At 34.0% G+C, this 22,931-nt stretch overlaps 1 protein-coding gene across 2 annotated transcripts in view; it reads left to right on the top strand.

Moving 5' to 3' along the window:
• Positions 1-21,260, top strand: part of LOC132931019 (myb-like protein AA) — a 162,398-nt gene extending 141,138 nt beyond the window's left edge. For both annotated transcript variants that reach the window (XM_060997199.1, XM_060997200.1), the window contains 6 exons: positions 14,301-14,462; positions 14,648-15,260; positions 16,849-16,959; positions 17,051-17,104; positions 18,254-18,397; positions 18,470-21,260. In XM_060997199.1, the coding sequence (XP_060853182.1) occupies positions 14,301-14,462; positions 14,648-15,260; positions 16,849-16,959; positions 17,051-17,104; positions 18,254-18,397; positions 18,470-18,831 (1,446 nt within the window). In that variant the 3' untranslated portion in view covers positions 18,832-21,260. The remainder of the gene's footprint in view (positions 1-14,300; positions 14,463-14,647; positions 15,261-16,848; positions 16,960-17,050; positions 17,105-18,253; positions 18,398-18,469) is intronic.
• The last annotated feature ends 1,671 nt before the right edge of the window (positions 21,261-22,931 follow it).

The raw sequence follows: 22,931 nt of genomic DNA, 5'->3' as shown, positions 1-22,931 counted from the left end.
ATATAATAGGAACGTCATCGCCATTGTTTGTGCGGCGTTTCTCGTCCACCTGTGTGCGCGTGCACGCTGTAGGAGCGACGTGAAAATATGTATTGTTGTTGGCGGCGGCCAATAGCAGCCCTTCGTCGGCCGTGCCAATCGCGTGCCGGCAGACCCTCCGAAAATATATTTTTTCCTCTTATTGTTTTTCCTCCGTCACGCCTGTTCGCGAGACCAACTGCGGAAAACCGCCCCGTCGCATGTTTTCCATATACATTATATATATTATAAAGATAATATATAGGTACTATATTAAATAGTTTAAGTTTTTCATTAGGTATTATTTTATAACATTATTTTATAGAAGAATCGAAAATAAATCGCAATCGCTAATACATTATTTTTATTTTTATTTTTTTAATGTTATTGATTATTTTTTTTGTGTTTTATATCACGCGAATTATTTCAGAAATTACATTGAAGTCTTAAATTAATAAATAGGATTAATGTATTATCATGCGCATTTATATTTGTCGTATATCAATATTATATACCTACTCGAAACTCGAACTATAAGCGGACGTTAATGCCTTTGAGTTTCTGTCACGATAATAATTAAAATATTAATTATTCAATACCTATTTGGTAGAAGTTTTTTTTGTTACTTTGTTTCTAAAGGACACTATTTATATATTGTAAATTTAAATAGAAAGCGTTGTGCTGTGTCATGGGTGGTAGTGGCAGGACAAATTCTCCGAAGGAACAGTTAAAAGTACTTAATTAACAGAAAATTCTGCGTTTTATTTGTCAGACGTTAATCCTTTTTCCGGGAAATAAATGGTAGCAAAGGATATTATCTATATGATGCTTCTCTCGTTATTTTTCTATGTTTATTTATCCACTCAACTCCGATAACTATATACATAATTGTATTAACTGTTACTCGAACATTCACATAAAATATGTGGTTATATGCGATCGCTGCTTACAATACGATTTTATAGTCTGAAGTCATATTGTGAAATTCATCAGTCGTAGGTCCAGTATGGAAAAGTAAAAATTAATTTAAAATAATTAATTTTTGTATAAAATATAGTGAAATTGGTACTATTATATTATATAATCAATTTAACTACGCTTTTCAAAATTATAATACAATTTATATGCATATAAATGTAATTATTACATATAATATATATATATCTTAGGCATTTAGTAGTATAATGCAATAGTATAATATATTCGGTAGTACCTATAACTACATACTTATATAATACAAGTTTAAACCTACTTTAATGTTATTACTATTATTACTACACCTAGCTATTTCTCGAGAATAAATGCTAGTGTGCAGCTTCCTCCCTTCCTTCCAATTTAATAAACAAAGCGTAATTATGCTTAGCAAAACGAGCATGAGCGTTTAATAAGATTGCCATGAGTACAGTTGTATATAACTAAATATAAAAAAAATGAAAATAAATAAATAATAATCACGTGGTGCATATTCTTTTGCTACAGCAGCAATAATAATTGTACGGTTCGTTATTTTTTCATAAACAGCGGAGGTCTCTTATTATATTTGTATTTAGGTATATAGGTATAAAGCCTGCAAGCGTCCGTCATCGTTGTCGCGTGCATTATATTCACCGGAAGTTGCGAGTTATTTTTTTCCAGTCCGTTTACGGTGACGAACTAGTCTTTTACGGACCACCCCCGACCTATCACCAATAACATTTTGCCCTCTTATTACAACTCTGACTTGTACATCTAAATGATTACCGACTCTTCTTATCATGTTACAGTACGCGCGACTACTTTTGCTCTAAATATGTATATACTCTCGTATAATATAATATATGCTCGTGAGTACGTGCGCGTGCTATAGTGCTATTTTTTACTTGTGCAACAGTCACGGACTTTGATGCTTCGCTTAATTCAAATAGATATTTAAATTTGATATGTTCTATAAGTGTCTACCTGAAAAAATAATTATAGGTATATGTTTTATTTCTGCAAACGCGGTTTATATTATAATATATCATATAACATAATTTATTTACTTTATAGGTACATGCATTTTACCCAAATATACTCATTTTTTTCAATTTGAAATGTACGGATATATATATTCAAGAAATTTAATAGCTTTAATTTCATACTCATGATGTATATTACAATATAATACTTACTGGTTTAAATAATTTTAAAAAAATTGGACCCGTTTTGTTTTTTCTTAGTCGTGGATTTAAATACCATGATGCGTCGTGCACTTGTTCATGTATTATATATATGTATGTATATATAATATTATATTTAATTCTATAGTAATTTTTTCGTAAGAAATATATGAGAATAATTGATTGATAACACATCACGCTACTTGCCCTTGATAGTTGATACGAAAAAATCTATATGTGTTTCCTCACTCATCTGATTTTTATAAATATTGTCTAATAATTGGTCACGTAATTGTAGTTTACCATGTGGGACATGTTTAATACAAATTAGTAATTATTATAGGCATATACTATATTTATAAATTTAAATATTATTAATTCAACGTGATGCGATAATATTGAATTATTTATTATATATTTATATATACAACAATATATAATAGCATTGTTGTACGACCGTCCGTAAATATTATCATCTGTTCATTCCTCTGCTAAAATATAATATAATATATACATATAAATTATATACCCACTAACCTATACGAAATAAATATCTCGTCGAGTTTCGGTTCTGCGCGTGTCGTCGAGAGAATATTCTCAAGAAGAAAATAATAATCATTACGATAATAATAATAATGTACGTGGCGAGTGCTGCAGTTGTGTTTTCGAAATGTGCGTCTCATCCTCCACGTGGCCAATTAATTTCATAGACTATATACGACAACAGATATACACACACGCACACACAAACACAACGGGTGTAAGACGTCAATCGATGGCGCGCGCGTTTTATATTATTACGTGTCGACGGCGGCGGCTGTATTTTTTTCCTATATCCGATGCGCCGCGTACGTAATAACGCCACACAAAACGCAGTTCGGTTTCAGTTGTAGCGGCAGTGGCGACAAACCGCGTTGACAACCATCGTCGCTGTCAACACGTCACTGTCGTCGCCACCGCCTCACGATGTGTACATTTTATAATGTAAAAACTTATTACGAATCGCACCTGTTTATGCGTCGAGAAAGATTTGATTTTCCCCCCATGTATACCCGGTGTATCAGATTTCATGAGTAAGAAAATAAAAATTCTATCGTCTCCAGAATAATATTATTACGCGTGTATATGTTAAATTATTAAGTCATCGTCTGAAAATGACCAAAACGCGTGTCTTGTTCAAATAGGATGACATGTGCAAGTTGAGATGTTTATAACTCGACGTATATTATTATTCAGAGTTTGGACTTGCATCTTTTCTAGTATCCGTTAAAAAGTCGAAATAAAAATATGGATTTATATGATATAACTATTACGGGGAGTTACATTGATCAACAACGACGTTTTTAGAATTCTCACATCTGCGAGTAGGCAGATAATCGTATATTATACTATTATGTCGTATTATCAATAATTCTCGATAAAAACACGACGTCTGTTATTGAAACCGATAAAATATATATAGGTTATCGCTGAACGAGTCGTTTAGTTTGTCTGTTCAGTTTTAACGATCCTATTCGCTTTGTTTTCAGCCGTAATCCGAACCCGAGAGGGTTCTTTTTCTCTGCATGCCCTTGTAAAATAATTTGACCGGCTAGACACCCCCCAGTGACCGCTATAAATCATGCGCCTGTTTTATTTATTTTTTGACAGAATTTTTCATCTTCGAAACACAATCTGTTTGCAATATGTGTTTTTCGAAGAAATTCTCACTCTCCACAGTGCACCGATGCTGTCGATCCTGTGTAGATCCATATTCCATATACGTTTACATTTATATATTTTATTTATTTAATTCGATATGTATTCTTTTGTGTGGTCCCAAATAAGAAGAAGAAAGGCCAGCGGGAGAGTACATACGAGTAGAAGCATAATATAGGGTCACTCGAACCGGCGATTACTGAAGTCGGTAAATCTTTGAGATAAATTTGCCGTCGCATGTTTTTTCACCCTCCCCTCCCTCTTAACCAATACGTGGAAACGATTTTTTCGCAATAAAGCCCACAATATATAATTACCCATACACTGAAGCAATGTTCTATATAAGTGTAGACTTATATATAGATTGTAGATATAATAATATAGTTGAACAATTCGGTGAAAAACTCGTGTCGGATGATATTGTCGTCTGATAATATTTTTGCTGTCATTGTGCATTTGTGTCGGTTCGGTGGCGAAAATACTAGGGTGGCAGCGACAGAGTATGGCGTGATGGCAGCAGTAACATTGCAGCGTTAATCTCTTTTCGTCCGGGGCCATCCGATTCCCAGTGGACCTGCGCAACCACTGCCAAAGAAAATAATGAGAATCTCTCCGCTAACCTCACCCTGTCTCAGAAAAACGAGTGGCTTACGTTTTGGCAACCAATGTCACACCACAAAAGCTGTTTCCCTCGTGACAATAACTACTGCTACACGGAGTTGCGTCACGCGTAGTTATCGCTATATAATGTACGTTTCAGTGGTTTTTCAGGTGATCGAAACGCTACACATATATTATTTATAGGTAAGCATGCATCGCTACGAATCATAGTTTTATTCATTTGGTATACGCGTTTTAATAATAGTTGCTGTACTTGTATTTAAATATTGTATACACGGGAGCTCAAACATGGGTGGGAGGGAGTTTTTTTAACGAGATCATTAATTTATGTAATGCACGGTTTAGGATGAAGTTGCAGCCACCGCCGATGTTATACGTGCGTACTGTTAATCCGTATTTACGACGACGATCGCGAGAACGACGACGATGCGAGGTGGAAAGAAACGATAGTTGTAGCCAAAGTTGTCATAATTCATATTTTTCAGACGTCTTGTCCCTTGCCGCCGCCACCGTCGTCGCGCGCGTGATATAATATTTTCTAGTTTAATTTTGCCACCCTATCCCACCGCCACCGTGCGTGTTTTTAATAATTCATAACGGAGGAAATCTTTATTTTCAGTTCCATACACACAATATAATATATAATGTACGACATTCTTCTTCGTCATTATTAAATGAAATGTTTTTTCTTGGCCAAGTCGTCCCCTGAATGACTGTCTTTGTCTTTTGTACACTGCTGCTGTACGTACGTATATGTACACACAAATAAAGATTGTAATAAATTAACCTGTAGAGACCGATTTAAAAATTATTATCTCTAGTCGTCGCGCGCGTTCCTGGTTTGTCGTTACATGTATAAGCTATAGCTGCTGCTACTGCTGCTGCTATTGTAGTGGTTGGCCGAGTTTATTTTTGATATTCGTTAAAACGTCCTTACGCCCGCGATTTATATATACATGGCAGGAAAATAATAAAATAATAATATTATACTAGACGACTAAGAGTCAAACGGTCCTCTAACAGAAGAATGCGGCGGCGTATTTGGCTATTCGCACGTTAATATTATTAAGTTTTTTTTTTCCGTCGTTCAACAATGATGATGATGCGTGCGAGGCCAATAAACTATTAGAAAAATATCTTTAAAAAATAGCGTCTCGTGTGTAGTTCTAAATAAAATTTCTGTTGTTGTTCGGTCGAAGGCGCGGGCGGTTGAAATGGCAAGTATTTATATATTTATATATATACAATATACATATCCGTGCATTATTAGTATGTACATATACATCGCGCGCGTAATAATAGCTTCGTTTTTATACACGCGCGCATGCGTATATATATATAATACCCCACGTAATATTATGTCATGTAAAGTCCAAAGAATCGTGATGATTTAATATATCACCGCCGCCGTCACTGTGCACTAATCGCTCGAAGAATATCATTGCATGTCATATGTGTCGAAAAAAAATATATAACGCATTTCCTGTCGAAAACAAAAGGTCAACACTGTATGCGCTATTGTACATAATATATACATATATATATATATATATATATATATATATATATATATATATATGTATAGTGTACAGGATGTTCGCCGGCGCATTACACTCTACCGTTTCGTGATCACGACTTGTGTGAGGTTGGGGGGTAGACAACGGCGTGGTGGCGATGGGTTGGTGGTGGGGTGAAGGGGCCATATGGTAAATGTCAAACGGCTTACGAGGTTGTTAGAAAAATAAGAAGACGTATTACGCGCGGGACGAACAAGGAGATTACAAGATTACACGTTCGTACGAATATTATATGGACGAACGAAGGTTGGACATGGTCGGAATTACGTGGTTCTTAACGCCACCGCAAAGTCTCTGTCTTAGCTAGGTCCGTTAAAAGGTTTCCACCGATTTACGCCTTTGTCGAGCTGCGGAACGACTACTACAAACACGCACAGATCGTATGTCCGGTAGTGGCGGTGATGGCGAATACAGGAGATTTCATTGCCCGAATGCCGAATTATTAATCCCCGACTTAAACGTCTAATGCATTGTCCATTGAATTTTTCATGTGCGTTTTCTTCGTGTTCTGTTTACTTAGTAACCAGTAGTAACTGGAAAAAGTTTATAATAGCGGTATAAGTTGACATACATCAGATACAAAATAACTTATAACATTTTTTTGGCCACAACGCAATACAACCCTTGCATCAATCATTTAATTAGTAAATGATTACGCGTAAAACTAAAATTGTGTAATTTAAATCCATGTATGTCCAATGTAATTTATCAAATTATTAAATAAAATCTATTATATTGTATAACAAATTAAAAATTACCAACATAAATACAATAGAAACTATTTATAACTAAATGTTTTAATAATTATGTAAATTAAATAACTATAAGTACCCTGATTTTTTTTCAATAATGGAAATTAATAAATTATTAAATAAAACCGATTTGGGGATAATTGACACAAATACTTTGTTATGGGCAAGTTGCCATGTTAATTTGTCACCATCGTGATTCGGACGATAATGAAGATTAGTCTCCCAGATATATATTTGTGTTTTCAATAAATTGTGTTATTATTATACATAGCTTATATTATAAAATAAATGTAACAAAAGTAACGAATATTACCCAAAGCAAGTTATTTATAAAAATTATCAGCAAAAAGGATTCTGTATTGTTTTATATTATTTTGATTTGTTAAAAAAAAGTCAGTATTTATCTATAGTTACAAATTAAATGCTTATAATTAAAATACTATTTACCTAAATTTTTGTTAGTAAAATTATTTAAAAGCCGTTTTAAATATTAAAAAACATTTATACATATTACATATAGTGACCGCGTCAATATAACCCAAACCCTAATCCGTACAATTGGGTTTTGTTGACACTACATATTATTTTGTTTAATATATAGCGTATTGGCGTGTAGAGTTTATATCTGAAATGGCAAAATAATATTTCTCAATAATTAGTATCTGCAATCGTCATCACCGATCAGTGACGACTGACGACAAACGTAGGTATATCCAATAGTACTAAAAACAAAAATAATAAGAGCTTTTTTGTTAGGACATAATAGGTACTACAATTATTTTCTATTATCGAATCTTGGTACCATGATTAGCATTTAGCAATCCAAACCATTCAACTAAGAAGAAAGCACATATCACACATTTCGTACTGGATTTCTGGCAACCATATTAATCAATTAACCGGAAAGAACTCGAAACACGCGAGCGCACACACAACTTTATTTAGAAAAGTGAAATCGCGCAGTAACTATTTTGGCGCATCCTATCCTGTCCGACCTAATGAACCGATATTACTCTATCTTGGCATTCAGCGTTGGTACTCGCGCGTGTACGTACACACCATACCACCTACTGACCCACGAATTACGATATTATGAATAGGTATGTGCCTAGGTACAATACAATGTTATTGAAATAAAATATATTATTACTGTACCATTTTATTGTCATGAATGATAATTTTGATTATTAATGAGAAGGTATTACTTTTTAATTTTATAACATCCAATAAAGTTGTTTGCTGTGATGTAAAATGTATATTATGTATACATATATGAGGTGATGTATACGTATATCGCAGTGTATTGAAAAACCACACGACTGTTGTTCATGCCGCGAGTTGTGGGTTAGGCCTCATTAAAAATAATAATTCTTTGAAAAACCACGTTGTTAAAAAAAAAAAAAAAATCCGCGACACACTTGTAAAACACCCCCGCCAACAACACTCTCGCGTGCCGATCGGACGACCGATGCGGTGCGTATATATTATTATGTATACAGTGCAGTAGCACTTCACCACCATCGTCGCCCACCGCCACCGAAGTAACACAAAACTCTATTATTATTATTCATTTGAAATTATTATTATTATTTCTAAAGTGAAAACTCTTTGTGTGAGTGTTCTTGCGACGATGGCGGTGTTTGCCATTGTGACTTATCCACTTGTTCTCGCACTTTCTGTGGGTTTTTCTGCCATAAAGTATAATAGTGCACGAGATGATTATTATTATTATTATAATTACGATTATGATTATTATTATTACCGCGTATCCCTCCTGACTCGAAGAGTTTCTCGCCGCCTACCCATAGTTCGTCACCGCCAATAGTGAAGTCTGATGTAATGAGTGTGTGTGTGTGTGTGTATGTATGTACCACCTCTGTCGAAAATTGTTTTTCTCCAGAACAATACGTGTCGACAAAAAATGCGTGATTGGCAGAATTTATTTAATATATCATGCAATGCATATATTATATATTATATTATTATACAGTAGCTGAAGTAAATATTATTATTATTAAACATAATAGTTTTATATGTTATTTTTAAAATATGTGTAAAATACATTGGTAAATGTTACTTATATAGTTATATAATATTTTTGTAATAGTCAGGTACAAAATATATTCCGTTAAAAAACTCCAAACCATTATCTAAAAATTAAACCATTGAAATTTGTGAATGTTAATATCGTAATTGGCCTTTCTCCTACGTATATATTGTTACCGATCCACTCTTTTAACGTTCTGTAATATGTATACGCTAGCTGCGATTTGTATAACATGCAACGAGATAACACATACAGACAAGAACCTCCCCGATACAAACCGTAACATTCATACCTATTTATATGTGCACGTGGACGGGGAAAAAACCGACACGAATCCATTTAGCTTATTGCGGAGACAAGTGGAAGCTAATGACCGCGCGGGTGTACATTGACATAATACGTATCTATGGAGATTAATAAAAAAAAAAGCCCGAAAAATAACGACAAACAAAACAGTTTGTAAATTGAAGAGAGGGACAAAAAGAAGAAAAAAAAAATCGTCGGACAACAACGTAATGTACCCAATGATTTCTGGGGGGTCGGACGACCCTAAGTTTTTCGGTGATGTACGATGGGTATGGGTGGTGGTAGTTATCGACGACAAAGCTGTGTGATTACGCGTACTACCTATATATACTCGTACAATATATATTGTACGTGCATATATGTATACGACCGGACCGCGGGGACGTTATTATTACTCTGATGTTTATATTATAAAGAGAATACACTCACCGCTATCGTCATCACACGCATACATATATATCTGTAATAATAATGTATACTGTATACCGTAAATGTGTGTGCATGTGTGTGTGTGTGTTACCACCACTGTCGCGACGAGCGTGTGTACAATGCCACATTGTTTGCCCGCGCGCGTTGTTCTGTTATCCGCAATGTTATCTCTTTGATACCACCGTCGTCGCGGCTACGACCCCCTCAAGGGCCTATAAGCACACATGGAGTTCGACATGTTTCATATTGTCGGTCTTTGCTGTGCGATTATTAAAATTATAATATACTGCAGAGTCGCACAAATTGTACGTTACAACGTACAAAAGTGACAAATGGGAGGTACCTACAAGGGTATCGCGTTAGCATAATGTAATATTGTACCTATATATACATCCTGTGACCAATTTTTAACACAAAACTTTTGAACAACCTTGTACATATTTGCAAATAACTCATTTAATATGATCACGCGGATACGCATAAATATACGTATAATATTATATGTGTATCGCGTTGACGAGGTATATGCTTTTTTCCCGAGCTACAGACCGTCGGATTCTGTGGACCTCGTGTCATTCTCAATTATTATTATTTACGACTAAGCACTTTGCCCGCTATTAAATTATTATAAATTGAAATCTCTTGAAGAATTCGCCAACATGTTTTTCACATTATTATAACCGTATATAGATATATAGTATGTAGTATCAGTGTACTACAATATTGCAATGGATAGTTATAACAATATAATAATGTAGATATACTAGCCCCTTGTAGGCATATGGCCATGTCTCTCATAGTATGTGATACGCATGTATAAAAATGGTTTCTTTCAAATTAACAATAATATTTTGTGGTGAGTCGGTTTTTTTTATATAATGTCATCACGTTTTGCAGCCGCCTATTTAATGTTGCGCAATGATTGTGTTTTGATATTGTGAAACAATACTATACATTAATATAATATTATAGTTCTTCTTCGATTCTTTTTTTTTTCATACAACTTCCACTACTGCAATAATGCATTTACGAGTTTAAAACACGAAACTGCAAACGCCGACTATATATCTGGTATTTGTTTTTCACAACGAAATGTGCAATTGCAGGCAATTTGGATTCTGCAAGTACCAGCGATTTAATGACACGCGTAAATGGTATATATTCTCTATACTATTAGTAAATCGAATATATAATAATAATTGGAATTGGGCGTTCGAGTACATTAGATGTACGGTATCCCTAATTATATAAAAACAACAGTAAAACCAAAGGTCGCGTGCAATTGCAATCTCGAAAATCGGCGACACGTGCTCTTCACGTATAAATAGTGCACGGATTTTTTTCCCGTCGATCGGACAATGGCATTTGAATTGGTCGAGGGAAAAAAACTGTATGTACTGCAGTGATGATTATTCGCCTAATCCCCGGCAGCTATGTATTATAATTATATTGTATCGTCTTTCCCGGTTTCCGGCCGGGCCCTTTATACATTTTTGATATTGTGTCACTCCTCCGTGCACGAACGCGACACACGCGCAATAATCTAAAACAAATACGTATATATTAGTATGTATTGCGTCATATACCGTTGGCCGAGATTAGCTAGGGATGACAGCGACAAGTGGGTGGTGCGGGGGAGAAAAAAAAGAAGAGCAGAAAATTCAAACATGTATAGTGGTGAATAATTAGAACGTATTTTCATTGTTTGCATTCGGTACACCACTCGTCAAAAAAAATAATAATAACAGACACACGACAAGGGCTGCAATTCCAAACAGACACACACTCATATACTTGCGAATACACAGTTCACTTTGAAGTATATATTGTCAACAATGATACACGCACGTCCCGGCGATGCCGCAAGAATCGACGGCAGTCTTTATAATACATTATATATGCGTAAAACATGCTGTGCGCTTTTAATATCTCCTATAGTCTACGGTTCTTAGTGCAACGCATCCTCCCCCGTGCGCGTTATTACGATTACCCCCGAGACGTCGTTTTAAACGATATCCATTGTTTACTGAGTGGTAGTAGTAGTAATGGTGGCGGTGGTATTTGAGGTGGAAGTGATAGAATAAAATATGAAGAAAAAAATTTGAAAAGGTCGACGAGAGGATCTTGTTCTCAGTGGAAAACGGTTATTATTATTTTTTTTTAATGTGCATATATTATATACTTTTAAGCTTTTTTTCCTTTTTCCCAGCCATTGATATTTTTTTTTTGCGATAAAACAACGCCACCCAATAATGACAATATGAAAAGTCGTCCGCAATCGATACCTATCACGAATTAAATATTGAAAAGGGCTTTGCTACAGCGGCGGTGATGGTAAACACGAAGCGTGCGGTTCAAAGACCGCAGCAGTGGCGACCGGGTTCGTTCAATATTCATAAATGAACTTCGCGCCCCCACGAAATACATAATAATAATAACAAAAATCTTTTACACCACAAATTTCGGGTCACGTCTAAAAAAAAAAAATACGACAAAAAGAATAATTTAAAAGCATTTTCTTTTTTATCCTCGAAGCGAGCATTGTATATTATGAATAAGTCAACAGAAGAGAGGTGACGTAGCCGTAAGTGCTTTTGCCGATGGCTTCTGTAAACCCACTTTGCACAAGAACACGGCAAAAGATGAAAAAAATATTTACGTGTGTACAACTACAACCGAAAAAACTTCCGCACGCTCTTCGTGAATACTTTTCCTAATTTGTTTTTTAAACCAAACAAACCCTTATTTTTCGTATAAAAATTAGCGACATTTTTGCATCGCAAAATGTAACTATTTTCGTTACGTTTTATCAATGCGCGCGCATGCACACACGCATACACACACACAAACACATTATAATACTGCACACTATTATCCGGTCGAATTGCTGCCGTCAAGTATATATGTCAGTGTGTGTATGAGCGAGAATTGTCGTATAGGCGTTAAATAATCTAATAAATAATAATAAATCTAGAGAATTGGATGGTTGCCTCCGATGTCACCGCTATATAGGCTCCACTGCCACAAACTTTCGTATAATACGACAACGACGACGACGGTATATTATTATATTTTAAGTACTGGACCGTTGCCACGATTTCGCACTTTGTCTTTCGGCCATAATCTTTTTAAAATGCCCTGCGCTCGCTGGTATGTATAAGTGTGTGTGCACAACCAGCTGAGAGCTTGATAGAATATGAACAAACAATATATATATATATGTGTGTGTGCGGACCTCCATTTGACTTATATGACTATATGAGCCATGTCTATGAAAGACTAATGACGGTGATCTATTTATTTTGGAAATGGTATCTACGATCTATAATAGAAAATGAATAAAGTTTATCTTTGTGACATGAGATCTTATATTGTTTTCAGTTTTCACTTCCGGTTAATTAACGCGTGTCTTCGAAATTACCGATTCAAAAACACGATGTCACATTATGCACATGTATCATGTGTGCAGATTCATTGATTTTTTTTTCTAGATCGTTCCCATCGTCAGCTAAACCAGCGATTAGATCTGATGAGTGTGACAACATTTCTTTTAATTTTTTTTACTCATTATGCGTTGTTCAAACGTAAAAACACGTATAGTATTATATAGTGGTATTAAAATGATTCACCGTGGTCGTGACAAAACCATATGTTTTAATCGCACCGGAAACCGGAACACGCGCGACGATATTAATAAATAAATTAGCAAATGCTGCATGTGTATTCTGGAATCATACATCTCACCGAGACGGTTTTTGCCAGAAATTAGAATAGACGCACTAGGTTGGATTGCAGGATGTATATGTGAATAATATAATATACTATGCAGCGCGGGGGAGGCGGTGACGGAAGAGTGAAAAAAGATGAGCAAAAGATTTTTAACTATTCAGATGATTTAACTGGAAAAAAACGTCGACCGTCTTATAGGACAATAAAACTGTGACGCGGGGGAGTGTGTAAGTGAGACACGATAAAAAAAAACCCGCTGTCCCACGACAGTCGTGTGCAGAATTAATACTATTGGCTTTGATATGTGTTACACGCATGCTGTATGCAAATAATATTGTATATATTATATATATGAATATCAGAATACGTTTTACTTAGTATCGTCGGCAATACCGTCTACAAACGTTCATTAATCAAACGCAGTAGTAGAATACTGTAGTGTATAACGTAAATAGTATTTGGTCTGTAAACGTTGTATTCGTCGTTAAATATTTCATCGTAAATTAACTTCAGCGTACATCCAGTGCGGGTACCTATATCCTGCAACGATATTATATCGTTATATCATTATTGGTAACTTATATTTTAATTATTATATAACTTGTGATGCATTCAACACACTGTATAATATAACATCAACTCGGGAAACCTGAAGTAAAAATTTGTTCCTTACTTTCGTCAAGTCGATAATAATTTTTTTCCTCATATGGCACGTACAAATATTTTCGACTAGCTTAATTTTTTCTACTAATTAAAAGTTTTGAGTGTTCGTTTTATTATTTAAATGAAAATACTTATAACTCGTTGTACAATATACGCTGTCCAGTATATTACATAATATTATATACAAATTCATATTTGAATTTTATTTTGGGGTTATAGTTCTTTCCTAGAAAAAAAAATTATTTGTAAATGCGACGTTTAATGCGTGATTTTTTGTCTTTTTTATAATAATCTTTATCAACAATTTTTCGTGTTTTTTTAGTTCAACCACCTGAAAGGGATACCAAGCCTTCCGAACCCTCAGTCTCTGTTCTTCCTGCCATTGTTGGACCAACTGCGCGGCCTGTCGCACTGTTCCAACGCGGCGGCGCTGGCCAATCAACAGCAACAGACTTCCACTACGACGGCATCCACCAATTGTAACGTGAGTACCTTAGCTATACAAATTTTCCCCTTGATGTATTTTCTCGGTCAAAACTCATTATTTAAGATTATTCATTTTCGTTATTTCAATAATTATGATATGTTATATCATAATTTATAATCTACATAATATTTTATATTAACATAGAATTGACATGCTATTTACTCGTTCACTTTTCACATCAGGTCATGCCAACAGCCGTGTGGTCCAACAACGGCCGACCGCCGTCCACGTCGTCGGCCAGCCAATGTTCCATGCAACTGCAACAGGAACAGCAGCAGACACCGCCGCCGGGCCAGACGCAGCAACAACAACAGCTGCAGCATCAAACGACGACTGCTGACCCAGATGCGCCGCTGAATCTGACCAAACGCAAGTCGCCCACGCCGCAACCGCATCCGCCGTCATCGACGACACCACAACACCACCTCCAACATCTCCAACAGCAGCACCACCACCACCAGCAACAGCAGCAGCAACAGCAACACCATCATCTCCAGCAGCAGCAGCAGCAACAGCAGCAACAACAACAGCAACTGCAACACCAGCTGCAACAACAGGCCAACAACATGTTTGCGCCAAGAAGTTCGGGTGGCGCCAGCTGGAACTCATCGTCGTCTTCACCACCAGCCACCACGCCAGGAACGGCCAACAGGCGGTCTGGTTCCGGTCAGGGATTGGTCAGTCCACCGGCTGCGGCCACGCCGAAACTCCTTCCACCACCCATACCGGTGCCCAGAGGATTCATGCCGTACGCTGGCATACCACAACCTCCTCCGCAGCACCACTCGTCCGCCGGTAAGAGCAGTTTTTCTGTTAAATCGATCGCCACTGAATTTTAGTTTTTCAGTAAACAATAGTGATCCAAACTCATACTATATACCTACGAACCCAACTATAATCTATATTTACGTATAACAATCAGGCGCACAGTTCCGTCAATCGGTCATAGTCAAGTGACCAGTGTAAATTTTAAAAAATTCCAACCAATAAATTGTTATTATATAATGTATTTATGATGTCCTTAAACCTGTTAAATCGTCGGGAAACATATTGGAACGTAAAAATAAAAATAAATTACCGCATCCGGTTATAATTTTTATATTATAATAATACTACCTTTGGTGAATATATAATTTCGGTTCGTTAGAATAGACATATTTTTTTTTCAAAACCGACACGTGCTATAAATCGTACGAGCTAACGAAAATTGCGGTCGCGAAAATTCAAACCGTATAAATTATTATTTTCGTGCAAGCCTTGGAAATCGGTTTATTCGAAGTCCGGGGAACCGTTAATGACTTATTATTCGCTTTATCGACATACCTTTTCGCTCACGGTTCAATGCAATAATTATTATTCTCTCGAGTTATCTGCGCGCACCTCCTGCTGTTGTTTGATAATTTGAAAACGAGAATATAATAATTTATAATTGTATTCGTTTTGTTAGATTAGACACAATATATACATATATTAATTTATACGTATGTTATAGCTCACGAAGGTTGTTTCCCGTCGGTATTTCATAAACATCACTAAACAATAATAGTATAAAAAAAACGATTAACGCGTTCGCCACCTAAATTCCGGTACTATACTATATATATATATAAGAACCTATACGTATTTTACTTTTTCGCGTTGTTATTTGTTTTGACGAATTGTTAAGCGTAATGGAACAAAAGGTGTCGCCCAATGACTTTTGGCGCCGCCTTTGGGTCAAACGTCGGCATTTGGTCACTTATGCAGATGTTATCGGCAGACGGCAGTACACGTCCGAGGTCAATCGATAAATAGCGAACCGTTAAAATATTACACTTTTGTAATTAAATCATTATACGCGGATTTGATTGCGCCAAAGACACGTAAAAATAGAGTAAACATAAATAAATAAGGTATATTTCACATATATATATTTCCAGCTGATAATATTATACTATTGTATATCGGACCAAACAATAAAATTATTAATGTGCACGTATTTGTGATGTTTGCATATTACGGCGCTAGTTCAGTCCTGGTACCAAACCATTGGTAATGAAATATACGTGTTCGTAAAAACATAATAATATAATCGCATTGGCAGAATTAAAATAATGTGTTATTTAAAGCGTACTTTGAACCGGTTCGCTTTATCTGAGCCGTTCATCGATCGCGATCTAATTGAATATATAAGAAGTAGATAGGTATATAAAAAAAACCTCGTGTAAAAATAATGTAGACGAATATAAATAGAGACTAAAGTTCGCACTCAATTAAAAGTTAAAACAAATATAATAAAATACAAAACAACGCTATTATTATACCCAATAATTACACACGTAGCCAAATTGATAAAATTATATTATTGTTGTCGTCATATAATTTTTTTTTTGTTGAATATCAGGAGGCAAAATAAGCCTATCGCCCAGTAAGGACAAGATGTCACCATACTCAGGATTCCAACTATGCCCACCTCAGCTCCACAGGGACGATCATTCCGAAAACATGGAACTATGTAAGAAATATATAAATGACTGAATATGTTGTATGGTCAGGATTTATAATAGTACGAGATTTAACATGTATTTTATATTTTTTTTTCACAGCTTGGGGACCCAATGATCCAAATTTCAAACTTGCTGACGATACTAGTGACAGAGGTGAGTGTAAAATCACAAACAACTAGATTATAACAGTTCTATATAATATACCAGATGATTCACCAAGTATGCTTACTCCATTTTTATTCGTAAATAATGCAGTTATTCAAAATTTGATTTTTGGAATTTAAAAATATACGTTAAAATCAATAAAATCCTTGAATTTTTTTTACTACTTAAGGAGTGAAGATGCAACTTCTATTTTTCAAATGAAATTAAGTGGGTTCTATTGTAAATTTTTTATCGAATATTTCTGAACATTTTAACTTGTCAATATCAAAATTCGAAAGAATAAAAAAAACTTTTGAATTATTTAGCTTTTATAAGTACTAAGGATAATATAGGTTCATGATAATATGCTTGGAACATAAAGTGATTGGTATTAATCTAATAACATTTATAATATGTAAGTACATGGCGCCCGGAGGGGGGCAAGCTGTGGCAACACCCCCCGCCCCAGGGTTTTTTAAAATATTTTTTAAATTGAATATTTTAAGATAAATTACTATTTAATATATAACAAATTGAAAGCAATTATATGAATAATAGGTTACCATTATTGAAACATTAAATTAGATTATTTGCAGTTGATTGAGAATTGTATACCTAGTAAAATTGTAATATTTCTCCTCAAATCCTAACATTGCCATCCCCCCCAATAGAAAAATTTCTGCGGGCGCCTATGTGAGTATCATATAAGATACGAATACTAGGACTATTTTAATAATATATTAATATGACATATTATAATACGTCCTTCAAAATAATATTATGATAATATTGCGTATTTGTGTTAAATAAAAAAGTTATTATTAACAATTAACATAAACATTTTGATAACTTAAAAACTATTCGCCGATATATTGACGTCGATACATAAAAATTTTAAAAAAGGGGGTTCTCAGTTGAAAAATAAGAGCTCGTATTGCTACAGGAACTTTCTTAAGTAATATAAAAAAATGTCAAGAATTTAAATAAATTCATTATTAAAGGAGTTTTTCATTTTTTGTGAATCACCTATATAATCAATTGAATCAAATCTGTATAATACTTTGCGCAATGACATCGTGCGAGTTACAATATATAGCTGCAATACCACTAAATAATTGATCATTTACATATTATAATATTCTTTTTTGGTAATCGCAGGTCGCATGATACGGCAGCAAAAGAAAGATGGCGAGCACATCAAAAGACCGATGAACGCATTCATGGTTTGGGCCAAGGACGAGAGGCGAAAGATCTTGAAAGCTTGTCCCGACATGCACAATTCGAACATTTCTAAAATATTAGGTGGGTAAACAATTTTTTTCCTTGTCGTCGTATATCTGTTAATAATCGCGTGATTTGTGACGCTCGCTATAGGTGGCAGGTGGAAGGCAATGTCGAACTCAGACAAGCAGCCGTACTATGAGGAACAGTCTAGGCTGTCCAAGTTGCACATGGAAAAGCACCCGGACTATCGGTATCGACCCAGACCGAAACGGACGTGCATCGTGGACGGTAAAAAGATGCGGATATCCGAGTACAAGACGCTGATGCGGCAGCGGCGAAACGAGATGCGGCAGCTGTGGTACAGGGGCGAGGGAGCCGGTCCTTCCGGTTCCGGACCGGACGTTGCCGGCACTAGTTTTGGGTATCCGCCCGATGGATCCATATCACCGGACTTGATGTACTCGCCGGCTAACTCGCCTTCGTTCGGCGGGGACAGCCACGACGAGGACTAGGCGACGCGGCGGACTCACTATACATCGCTATCGCTCGCCCAGCGTATAGTGTATTTATACCAACGAAAGCTGTGTGTGACACCATAATTGAGTGTTAAAGCCATCGCTATCGGTCCACTGCTGCGCAGCTACCACTCGGCGGTCATCGGTGCAGAACGCCACTGTATGTATTCAATACCGATCGACACCCACAGTAATTCCTCCACGCCACGTCCACGACGATCGGTGAAACAGGCCAGTACCCCACGACTACCGACAGTACCTGTATATTGTATATTACACTATATAAAGTACGTTAGTAGACATGGAAATAGTCAAAAATAAACCTCTCCTCCTCATCTTTATGAATTTTTTTTTTTAATATATCGTGTACAAAAATGTGTATACATTTTTATTATTATTATTATTATTATGATTTTTTTTAATTAAATGATATTATTATAGTTAAACGAAAAAGCCGAGGAAAAAATGTATAAAAAAAAAATTACCTACATCGCGTTTATGATATTATTTATGTTATGTATATTTTAGCGGTTGTAATTATTTAACCGCTGCCCAGTGCGTATACAATATAAATCATTATTTATATGTATTATTTTATACATAGCTTAAAAATATCGAATGTAGGATTTCTTTCGCACCTGTATTATATTATTATATTGGTACGTTAATTATTTTGTACAGACATAACTTAGTATAATATCGATTGTATAATTTATCGAAAAAATATGTGAAATTCCGAAAAAAAAAATAAAGAAAAAACAACAAAAAAAAACGTCGTCTTATAGCGGTATTGCTGGTGTGATGTGTCTGTGTGTGTGTGTAAATATGATATTTTTTGTGATAACGTTTCATTACTTATACACATACGCGCGTGCGAACGCTCTTGTCGCGCGTAGTATGTAATATACTATAATAATGTCGCGTGTGTAGGCGTATCGCGCCTATATATACCTAAAAATTACCTACCTATGTGCATATAGTGATTTCGTGAGTAGGTTATATCTTTATAATATTATTATATTATGTGTCGTACGATGACAGATCGAGTGCGACGACAGAATAGTAAATTAATTTATCGAAATTATATATAATATTATATATTTGTATATATATATATATAAGTAGCGAGTAGTGGCAGCATAAACGTGTAATATTTAATATATTATAATACTTTGTTTTTTATTTTCTCGAACTGGGACAAGAGACGTGCTTGGTATAATATAACATACATAGTTTTTGGTACATATAAGTACGGATAGTCGGCGTCGTCGGCTTTATGATCTCTGTTTTTATTATTATATGTTTTATTTTTATCGTGTTTTAATTTTTTTTTTGTGTGTGTAAATGTAACGATGTTTTTTCTATTCATAGTTTGTACATAGTTTTGATTCGTTCGAAATCGGACACTTTTACATACGTAATTTGGAAGACCCTGTATATATACAAATATATATATATATATATATATTCGCGTATCAAAAAATCAAAATATGTTCTTAAAACACAATAATAAAATACTTATATTATGTGTAATATACTGTATGCATAATAATAGTAGATAGATTATATATTACATGTATGGCCGTATGGGTAAGTGTATTGAAATGAATTTCGCTATTTATCTTCTCTGCAGCACCGTCTTACGATCCCGTTACCCCCAGAGCCTTCGAGATCATCAAGTGCAGTTGTAGCTTATTTTTCGTTTTTTCAACTACCTTCTCCCGCGACAAACGTTTGTTTTTATTTTATTTTTTTTATGTACATATATGGATATACTTTTTATTTGATTTATATATATTATATAATATTTAACTACAGTATTATGATTAGTATCAAATCATAATATTTGAATACGAAATAATATGTTTTGATGTATTACAAAAGTCTGGTTTACTTTTATTATTATTATTATTATTATTATTACTATTATTATTATTATTATTATTATTATTATTATTATTATTATTATTATTATGATTATTATTATTACTATGATTATTATTTTATGTAGATACCTACGATATATTTTTTTGTATTGTAAAATTTTAACGAGCGATTTCTCAGACAGATTGTTATAATATTGTGTACAAAAAAAAATAATAATAATAATAATTAAACTGGAAAATAATTGTTTGAACGGAATTCATCGGAAAGTTAAAATCGCCGTTGTACAATTTTCCTTTTTATTAGCTAAATGGTGTCATCGATTAATGTACAGTAATTATGTACATTTATAATAATTATATTATAAATAAACGTTCGTACAGACATATTATATAATATATTATTATTATATACGAAGTATTTTGTAATCCTGTGTGTTGTACCATGTAATAGTGTGTGTATACAATTTAGGTAGATAGTTATTTATTTTGTTTCTTTTATTGTCTGAATTTATTACTATAATAAAACATATTATTATATGATATTATTCTTTGTAAACGTGTTGAAAAAGAAAAGAAAAATCAATGAACAAAAAAGGGTGAGCAAGTGGATATTGCTCTGCTGTATAGTAGAGTTGGAGAGTAAGTCACTATAATGGATGTGTTAAATTTGAATGCAATGACAGGTATCATAATTGTATACGAAAAACGATTCTGAACGGAGATGATTTGTCAGTCTAAAATATATAACATTATTACCTATATGTTTAAATTATAAAAAAAACTTAGAAAAATCAAAAATTTCAATTATCTAAAACAGTTAAAAAAAGTCAAAATATTTTGAAAATTTAATCGTAAATAGATAACACTAATATAAATATTTGGTGAAAAATTCAAGTATTTACAATGATTCGTTTTTGAGTTACAGCAAAATAAAAAAAAAATCGATTTTGTCAAAAACTGAATATGCGTAAAAATGTCCGTTTTTCCGTTACTTTTTTAGGGTTTTTCCTTGAGTTCCTGACGCTTTTAAAAACTACTGAAAATTTTATACTTTTGACCCCTCTCAAAGTACTAATTAGATTTATTTTCCTTTTCAAAACGGGGCTGAAGTCAAACATCAAAACACTATTACTAGTATTACTACTCCAAAATGTGATACAAATAAAAAAAATAAAAAACACACATCATTGTAAAATCAATACATTCATCACTCCGTTCATAAACTAAAAAGTGGGCAAGTGAATACCGCGCGCTCTCCCGTACATAAGGTATTGAGTGAATCACTGTAATGGATGTGGTTAATCTGAATATAATGATATAAAATAATTCTGAAAGAATTAACAGTTCTGAGCAGAGACAGTCACAGTCTTTCAGCCTTTATCACTAAGTATATTTTTATAATATGTTTTTGATATTGATTTCAAAATAATTTATAATTACTATTAAAGTATAACGGTGGGTTGATTTAAATCTTGCTGAAAACATTATATTTTAAATACTATATTATTATTTAATAATATTAAATTACATGAATATATATACACAATATTAAATTATTTATTTTTATTAACTTTTAAATCAACGCTGCCTTACCGTAAGACAGCGTCAATGGTACAAAATAAAAAATATCTTAAAATTATTTTTAAAATATCATTTTGTAATGTGTAATGTGTATAGTGTTCTATTTTTTTTTCGGTGCAACAGATTACTGATTTGCCTGTAAATGAGACCAGTTAATCTGTCATTTATTAATTATTAAAATGATTAAAAATTCATAAAATTTATAAAAATAAATAAATTCTGAAATTTTTCATAGAATCTTTTGAAGAAATAATCTACCAAACACATTTTATTTTAAGTTTAAAATAAATGCATACAGGAGTATTGACACGTTATGCATTAAAGCCACGTAGAAGTATAAGTTTTAAAAATAAGGATTTAACCATATTGGACTTGAGCTCTATATTACTCAAACTATACTCACTTTCTCGGTTTTTTTTTTTTTCAGGAAATAAAATTGTATTAAGAGGACCCCCCCCCCCTCTACATGTGTGGTCTCCGTCTTAAAAACGTAGAACTTGGCAAATTTTCTTTCAGTAGAACTAATTTTTGTGTGTTTAGCTTAAATATTAGAGTAAAATGATCTATTATCAAACTTAAAGATAGGAATATTATCTGTGTTTTCTTTTCAATTTTTCACGGTATTTTGTT

Source organism: Rhopalosiphum padi, chromosome 4 (genome assembly GCF_020882245.1).
Source record: "Rhopalosiphum padi isolate XX-2018 chromosome 4, ASM2088224v1, whole genome shotgun sequence".
NCBI lineage: Eukaryota > Metazoa > Arthropoda > Insecta > Hemiptera > Aphididae > Rhopalosiphum > Rhopalosiphum padi.
This window is presented reverse-complemented; position numbering and strand designations above follow the sequence as displayed.